Source organism: Scardinius erythrophthalmus (genome assembly GCF_964197995.2).
Source record: "Scardinius erythrophthalmus genome assembly, chromosome: 23".
Lineage (NCBI taxonomy): Eukaryota > Metazoa > Chordata > Actinopteri > Cypriniformes > Leuciscidae > Scardinius > Scardinius erythrophthalmus.
Window position 1 is genome coordinate 10,157,975 of NC_138243.1, and position 9,283 is coordinate 10,167,257.

At 45.5% G+C, this 9,283-nt stretch overlaps 1 protein-coding gene across 1 annotated transcript; it reads right to left on the bottom strand.

Annotated features, from left to right (window-relative positions):
* Window positions 1-2,497: 2,497 nt before the first annotated feature.
* On the bottom strand, window positions 2,498-4,245 carry LOC308683562 (fish-egg lectin-like). Its single transcript, XM_081354047.1, has 6 exons — window positions 4,142-4,245; window positions 3,983-4,044; window positions 3,603-3,830; window positions 3,209-3,420; window positions 2,883-3,007; window positions 2,498-2,780 (listed from the first exon to the last, which is right to left on the bottom strand). Exons 2-6 carry the CDS (start codon window positions 4,038-4,040, stop codon window positions 2,636-2,638), a joined length of 768 nt encoding a protein of 255 aa, XP_081210173.1. The 5' UTR covers window positions 4,041-4,044; window positions 4,142-4,245; the 3' UTR covers window positions 2,498-2,635.
* Between the last annotated feature and the right edge of the window lie 5,038 nt (window positions 4,246-9,283).

The following is a 9,283-nucleotide window of genomic DNA, read 5'->3' on the forward strand; positions in this document are numbered from 1 at the left end:
TAACCCATATAGAGATTACCTATGTGGGTACCACCATGGGCCCATGTAGGCAGCCTATATAGGACTGATTGTGTTTGCCCATGTCTGACCCATATGGTTTATCAAAGTGGGTCCCATATGGGCTCCCCATTCATAACCCATATAAAGATTATCTATGTGGGTACTACCTTGGGCCCATGTAGGCAGCCTATATGGGATTTATTGTGTTTGCCCATGTCTAACCCATTTGATAAACCCAAATGGGCCCCATTTGTGTTGCCCATTTTGAACCCATGCACTCATTTCCCATTAGTGACCCAACTAGGACCCACATGGGGAGCCCACCTGTTTTTGCCCATGTGGGACCTACTTAGCTGACCCAAGTGGGCCCCAGATAAGATGCCCATTTTGGGACCATACCCACTTGGTACCCACGTAGCCCACGCATAAACCATGTGGGGCCCACATATACATGTTGGCTGGGTAACTGCAGGTGAAGTTCTGCTACAAGATGGTGGCACGCGGCCAGTTTCAACTTCCGGTCGACTTCCTTCCCGCCTGGGAGTAACGGAGGGAAATACCCAATCTGCTACATAAAGGTTAACATTTTTACCCTATTCACGTAAGAAAAAGAATGAATAGGCGTACGAATAGGATATATTTGGGTCTTTTTCGAAACTTTCCCTTAATGGGATTCTTCGGGGCTTTTTTTTCCTTACTCAGGACATTTTGAGGATACAAAATCAGTTGAGTTTTATTTTGTTGCAATTTGTTCACGGTTGACCCCCATTTTGGCTTAAAACGCCTGGACTACTCTGTCTTCCTCATTTACACGTACATTTACACCCATCAGTTACATTCATTCATCTCACACACACACACACACACACATACACACACGTTCTCTCGTGATTCTCTCATCTCCTGCAGCCTTTCTCAATCAGCGTCCCCGCTACTTTGCGGTGACACCTGTCTCGAATTATATCTGATAGCTGTCTATTTCTCGTGTTTGTTCTCTCTGGTCTTTGTCGGATTATTATGTGTGAAGTGTTCTCATGTTGACTGCTCACTTACCCAGTCTTGTCCTGTGCTACAGACCGCGTTCTATGCACCTCCAGTCTGCGAGCCTTCTGCTGTGGTGAGCCTTTAAATGGCCAGCAGCCATATCACCCTGTAGCCCAAGACTGGTTGCCCACTGAAGCTAAGCAGGGCTGAGCCTGGTTAGTACCTGGATGGGAGACCTCCTGAGAAAACCAGGTTGCTGCTGGAAGAGGTGTTAGTGAGGCCAGCAGGGGGTGCTCACCCTGTGGTCTGTGTGGGTCCTAACGCCCCAGTATAGTGACGGGGAAACTATACTGCCAAAAGAGCACCGTCCTTCGGATGAGACGTTAAACTGAGGTCCTGACTATCTGTGGTCATTAAAAATCCCAGGATGTCTTTCGAAAGAGTAGGGGTGTAACCCCGGCATCCTGGCCAAATTTGCCCCTTGGCCTCTGTCCATCATGGCCTCCTAATCCTCCCCATATACTGATTGGCTTCATCACTGTCTCCTCTCCACCAGTAAGCTGGTGTGTGGTGGGCGTTCTGGCGCAATATGGCTGCCGTCGCATCATCCAGGTGGATGCTGCACATTGGTGGTGGTTGAGGAGATTCCCCCCTTCTATGTAAAGCGCTTTGAGTGTCGGGAAAAGCGCTAAATAAATGTAATTAATTATTATTATTATTATTTAAGTGGACTCTGATCTGTTGTCAAGGATACCCTGCACTTTTGAGGGATTGTTTTTCGGTTCTCCTTTTATTTCTATGTGCCCGAATTGAGCCATCTCTCTGGAGAGAGTTTTTATGTTACCATTTTTGAGCTGTTTGTCAGCCTGCTTTTGTTTCTCATTAAAAGACTTTTTGCTGCATTCCCTCTGCTTTTGTATCTTATTACGACCCGTGACACCAAAACTCTGGAATAGCCTTCCTGATACTGTTCGTTGCTCAGACTCACTCTCCCAGTTTAAAACTAGATTAAAGACGCATCTCTTCAGCCAGGCATTCATATAATATTTTTAATCTTACAGTTAAATCTGGTCTCTAGTTCATAAACGCCAGAGGAGAACTGGCCCCCGACTGAGGTTCTCCCAAGGTTTTTTTTTTTTTTCTCCATTAGGTCACCTGATGGAGTTTCAGGTCACTATTAGGTCACTTGATGGAGTTTTTCGGTTGTTTGCCACTGTTGCCTTTGGCTTGCTCAGTTAGGGATATTTAATTTTAATTTTATCAATCAATAAATTCCACTAGAAACAAACCTTGTATTATTTTAATTTAATACTGTGAAGCTGCTTTGATACAATCTGTATTGTGAAAAGCGCTATACAAATATACTTGACTTGACTTGACAACAACTAGTATAGAAATTATAGGCAAAAATATGTTTTAATCAGACATTAGAAATAAAACATGAAACGTTTTTTTTTTCAGTTGGACAACCACTGAACAAAATTATACACAAAAGAAACAACACTGATAAGATGCTATCATAATGCTTTATTGATTCAAGAGAAGAGAGGAGAGATTAATCAAACTTTTAGATTTCTGTTAATAATGACTGATTACTTTGAGGTTTCTGTTAATGATGAGCTCCTCTGTTGCTGCAGTGACTTATAGCAGACTATAAAGTACATCTACGGATGGAGCCGTCAACACAGACAACCCACAGAATTCCCAGGTCAAAGCTCACATGCTTGTGGTTATTGGGACAGGCAACCATCGAGATCCAGTCTGTGCCAGCGGGGTTGGATTGAGTGACACCAGTTCTGCAAAATTATCGTTTCTTTAATGTAGCATTTGATTTATATCAGAAAATTAATAATCACTTTTGTTCATGCAACATTTAATATGATGAAGGTTCTGTTCACCTTTGCCATAAGTTCCCTTGAGAGTTGACACCAAAGACACTGCCATCAGTTGCTACTTCAATCATGGACAGAAGTCCAGGAATATTCACAAAGCCGGACCCGTAACAGTTATTACTAGACACATCCTGCACCAGACCCAAAGAGACACAAACCAGTCAACCATAATAAAATCATAAAATAACTGCGTTTGCTGCTTCCACACCAGTTTCTTTATTTCTTTAGTTATGTCAGAAAATCAAACGTGTGTGTGATGTCTACTTTAATGTTAAAAACCTGGTGTATTTAAACTTGAACTCATGGCCTTGTATTTAACATTATGACATCACCTTCAATATGTAGATTTGGTCAGCGCTGTTCACTCCCCAACAGCTGTACGGGCCACAGCTGTAATACTTCAGCTTTCCATTAATTGAAACCCAAGTAATAATTTTTGGTGTCCATTTGTTGTTAGCATCCATATTTAAGCAGAATATGTTATCAATCACATTGACACCTGCAACGATCTCTACACCTCCAGCGTCCACCTGTTTGAGAAGGCCTAACAGTACAATCAACAGGTTGGATGAAAGATTAGTCAGTTTAACTGGAAGAATAACAATAAGGTTACTGGAACTGTGGTTTTAAAACAATGACTCCAAACTAAAATCACAAACATGAATAACCTATTAAACATATCTTGTGATTTCTGTAATTTTACGCTCTACAAAGTCAGTCTCTTACCTTCAATCTGTTCAAAACTGCCACCCCGCAACTTGAAGATCCAGTTTGTCGCATTCACCCCGAGCAGACCAGCAGGGCCAACACTGAGGTGCTTTAGAGACGTGCCAAACTTTGTGAAGACATTATCAATTAGGACAAATGCTTCATTTTGATCGTTCACTCCAACCACTAAACCAGACCCAGCATCTATTTGCTTCAGGGAGCCACTCTTCACTTCACAGGTTATAGCTGTGAAAACATGATGCAAAATGAGTACAAATAGACACTTTCACAAATGAATTACATACTTTTATATAAAAAACTAGCAAAAAATATTTCTTTTAAAATGGATTTTTAATATATGTATGTATTTATTTCACCAAATCACATTACTAGCTTACCCAGAGTGGGAAGGAACTGGCAGCTGACGAGTAGCAGGACGCTCTGAAAAACCTTCATTGCTCTGTTCATAACCATAAATCATTTATATAAGTGAGTTCAATATGAGTAAGGATAAAACATAATGAATATTAAATTAACATTAATTAAATGAAGACAACCTTCTCTTGATAGACCAGAATTCAGCAGTCAGTGTGGATTCTTCTCTTCAGTCAGTGTGGATTCTTCTCTTCTGCGATACAGGTACTAGAAAGTTGCATCCAATGTTGGCAAATGCTGTTGAGGGGTCATTTAAATAGCTGAAATATGTTGGGGGGGGGGGGGGGGGGTTGGGCTTCTACAAGGAAAATATCCAATTAAATTGTAGATACAGGCAAATACAGTCTTTATCTGTACATCAAACACTGAACTTGTTTGGGTGTGATATGTTAGAGATGAGGAAAGTCAATATAGACATTTTAACACTTTGAGTCTATTTTGTAGTTTGTTTTGGATGAAGGTGTGGTTGTGGTGGACAAAGAAATTTTGACAATGGTTCCTATCTCGACTTTTTGACTATTTTAGAATTGCCCATGACCGCTTTAGAATGGGAGTCTATGGCCATGCACAAACATGTCCTTAAAACAACCCTTAACTTTCGTTTTCAAAACTGTTCAACTCACCGAGTGGTTAGGTGTTCGTTGATGATTAAAAACAAATATATCGGCGCAATGTATGATTTCAATCCGTTTATTTTTTTTCAGATACCCCACAACCGTGTATGAACTTCCGCTCGATATTTGAGTCTGAAGCGTCTTTTCCGTTCCCGGTAGCGCAGTAATATCAATGAGCAATGAGTCCTCCAACAGAAATCAATGGGATTTTACAGAATGCCAAATAAAACACAACAGAAACTGTATTTCGCTACGCTACTTGTTTTGGAACATCAACGAACACCACTAACCACTCGGTGAGTTGCACAGTTTTGAAAACGAACGTTAAGGGTTGTTTTAAGGACATGTTTGTGCATGGCCATAGACTCCCATTCTAAAGCGGTCATGGGCAATTCTAAAATAGTCAAAAAGTCGAGACAAGAACCATTGTCAAAATTTTCACCACTCTTGTTCATCCAAAACAAACTACAAAATAGACTCAAAGTGTTAAATACCGGAATTATCCTTTAACTTATTAACAAGGAAATTAAGGAAAATATCCAATTGAATTGTAGATACAGGCAAATACAGTCTTTATCTATACATCAAACACTGAACTTGTTTGGGTGTGATATTTTAGAGACGAGGAAAGTCAATATAGACATTTTAACCAGTCAAGATAACTTGTTAACTTATTTCCCTGTGTCTACAAATCTTCATTCCATTGGATAATTTCCTGTTTTACATTTTCCTCTATCAGGTGAAGGTGAAGTATGTAGCATCTGTGACAGTAGTGGCACCTGGCTATAAAATAAAAATAAAAAATGGAAAAAAAATTCTGTGGACTTTTATTTTGACATTCTGTTTTGTTTCCTTTAGTTCCTGTTTCTCCGCTTAGTTTCTCCTGTTTAGTTTTGGTTTCCTTGGTTACTGATTATGCCCTCAGTTGTTTCTATTCACAACTTTCCCGAACTCTGACCTATTCCATGATCGCTATGGCAACATAGAACAAGCCGGTAACGAACTTCTGGTTTACGTTAGCCTGAAGATGCTATCAGAGAACGTACTTGGTTACTTACGTAACCTCGGTTCCCTTAGAGATAAGGGAACGAGTACTGCGTTGCAAACGCTGTGGGAAAACTCCTTTTCTCGAGAATATTGAAGCCTTTATTTTAAAACGCATTGCATGCAGCACAGGCGAGAGCATCAGGCTCGCGCGAGCGAGCTGATAGGCTGTGCTGTGGGCAACTGCACGAACCAATGGTGGATCAGCAGAGGCGCGCGAACCAATCAGGTCGCTTGGCACACTGCCAGTGTCAAGCGCGCGAAACTGCACGTGATCAAAGCATATAAATATAGATAATAATCCGCCATTAGACAGTAGCAATCGACTGAAGTGAAAAACACCTGACATAAGAGAAATAGCATGGCAAGGCAACACAGTACTCGTTCCCTTATCTCTAAGGGAACCGAGGTTACGTAAGTAACCAAGTACGTTCCCTTACGAGAACGTTCTCTCGTACTGCGTTGCAAACGCTGTGGGAACGCTATTTAAAACGCCGTGCTATTAATCTTGTGGCCGCTCTGACTCACCAGAAGTTCCGGGAAGTTACAGAATAGCCAGGATAAACGAGACCGAACATCGGGCCCAGAGATTATCCAATAATTAAGATCTGGGCCAAGGGCCAGATTAGCTTAATCATAATTCATAAAGACAGCTTGTGTGTCCAATTCCAAAACTAGTCTGGGTCCACAGAGCCAGGGTCTAGACAGAAAGAACTCGTGCCTGCAGGGCAGGAACATCTAGGTTATAGAACCTCAAAAATGTGGACGGAACGGACCAGCCGGCCACCGCACAAATGTCCTCAATAGGAACACCACTCGACCAAGCCCACGAAGAGGCGACGCCTCTCGTGGAGTGAGCTCTAACACCTATGGGACAAGAGAGGCCCAGTGAGGTGTAAGCCAGAGCAATGGCGTCAATTATCCATCTGGACAGCGTGAGCTTAGTCACAGGAAGGCCCTTGGTTCTGCCCCCGAAACAAACAAAGAGCTGTTCAGACTGTCTGAAAGAGGCTGAACGCTCCAGATAAATTCTCAAAGCTCTGACGGGGCAAAGCGTGAGAGAATCACTGTCCTCTTCAGAGGAGGGAAGAGCTGACAGAGAAATAACCTGGGCTCTGAACGGAGTTGAGAGCACCTTAGGCACATATCCATGTCTTGGCCTAAGAGTGACCTTGGAGTCATTAGGGCCAAACTCCAGACAGGAAGCGCTAGTAGAAAGCGCCTGCAAGTCCCCTACTCTTTTAACTGACGCCAGTGCTAGAAGCAGGGTGGTTTTCAGAGAGAGGGGCTTGAGATCAGCTTACTGAAGTGGTTCAAAGGGAGGTCCCCTAAGAGCCCGCAGGACCAGAGAAAGGTCCCAGGCCGGTACAGACGGTGGCCGAGGCGGGTTAAGGAAACGAACTATAAGGTCGTTTTTACCTAAGGAGGCTCCGGCTTCCAATACGTGAAAAGCAGCAATGGCTGCCACGTACACTTTGAGAGTGGAGGGGGAGCGACCCGCATCCAACATCTCTTGCAGAAAAGAAAGCACTTTTGGCACTTCACAAGTGTGTGGGTCGAGGTTCCGAGCTAAACACCAGCTGGAGAACGCTGACCATTTAAGGTGATAGAGGCGTCTAGTAGACGGAGCTCTAGCCTCCATAATAGTGTTCAGGACACCCTCTGGGAGATCCTGGGGTACCCGTTGAGTGGCCATACATGTAGGGCCCACAAGTCGGGACGGGGATGCCAGATTGTCCTGTTGGCCTGAGCCAGGAGGTCGCACCTCAGTGGAATTGGCCACGGGTCTGTTACAGACAGTTGCATCAACTCTGGGAACCAAATCTGGGTCCGCCAGAGAGGAGCCACCAAGAGAACCGCGCTTTTGGTGTTCCTGATCCGTTCGATGACCTGAGGGAGCATCGAGACCGGAGGAAACACATAGAGAGGAAGGTTGGGCCAGTCGTGGGCCAACGCATCCCTGTTCTTTGAAAAGAAGATTGGGCAGTGACAGTTGCGAAAAGATCTGCTTCTGCCTTCCCGAAGACCTCCCATAGCAGGAGAACTGTCTGAGGGTGGAGAGATCATTCCTCTGGGGGAACTGTGCCCCGAGAGAGCATGTCTGCTCCTGTGTTCAACGTGCCTGGCACGTGAGCTGCCCTGAGCGAGCGCAGGTTGGTGTGAGCCCAAAGCAGGAGCTGCGTGGCTATGGCAAACAGGTTGCGGGACCTGAGGCCACCCTGGCGATTTATGTAAGAGACCACCGACATATTGTCCGTCCGGACCAGCACGTGGTGTCCAGCCAGGTGAGGGAGGAAGGTTTTTAGGGCTAGAAAAACTGCTCTCATTTCGAGGCAGTTGATGTGTAGGCGTTTCTCTGAGCTCGACCAGAGGCTGGAGGCAGGCCTGCCCTCGTACAGAGCTCCCCAACCCGAGTTGGAAGCGTCTGTTGAAATCACCCTCCTCTCTGAGACCACCCCCATGCTTACGCCCTGCTGGTACCAGCTGGCGTCTTTCCAAGGGGCCAGGGCTTGAACACAGCGCTGGTCCACCTTGATAATCAAGTGGCCTGAGTGCCAGGCGTGGGCTGCATCCATGCACTTCGTGAATGTACGAGGTGCCAGTGCCAGTCTAAATGGTAGGACTGTGTACTGGTAAGAGTGCCCCTCGAAGGCGAATCTCAAGAATGGCCTGTGGTGGGGGTTCACTTGAATGTGAAAGTAAGCGTCTTTTATATCTATTGAGAAAAACCAGTCGCCTGGGCGAATCTGCGCCAGGATGTGTCTGGTCGTGAGCATTCTGAACGGCCGTGACATGAGAGCCTTGTTCAGATGTCTGAGATCTAAAATGGGTCTCAGGCCGCCGTCTTTTTTTGGAACAAGAAAGTAACGGCTGTAAAAACCTGACTCGCTCTGAGAAGGGCGGATCTTCTCGATGGCCCCTTTGGCCAGCAGACTTAACACTTCGGTGCGGAGGACATGACTCAGTGTGCTCCTTACCGTGGTTTGTATAACCGCGTGAAAATGCGGTGGTCTGCGGGCGAACTGAAGCGAGTAACCGCGCTTTATGATGTTCATCACCCATTCTGAAACTCCGGGGATAGCTTGCCAAGCTAGAGCCCGCAGAGCCAGAGGCATTATCATATCTGGAACGCCCGGAGTTGGGGGTTCGAACTGACATGTATGTGAGGGGAAATTTTGCTCGATTTGTGCTTTTTGTGGGTCGCTGTTAAAACAGCGTTTGTGTGCAGGGGTGCGTGACAGGTGACGGGCCCATGTACTGCAATTAAAACTGCTCCAACCGCCTGAACTGAAGAGGGGGCTGAGAGTAGCACTCGAGCGATCTTCGGGGCTGGTCCGGCCGCGGCGGGACAATGACCCCTCTTTATGCCGGTTAGGACGGCTTCTTGGGCTCGTGATCGAGCGTGAGCTTCGGCCGCGGGCCCTGGCGCTTAGGGAACGGGAACCGCTTTGCATGCTTCAGGCGCTGGCTGGTCTCAGCCACTGGGCGGGGCTGGAGGACCTCTGAAGCTACCCTCCCAGGTCGCGGCGTGCTCTTGGGGCGCCGTTGGACCGAACTGGAGCGTTTGGGTAGAAAATGCTTCATAGCGCTGGAAGCTTTTTGAGC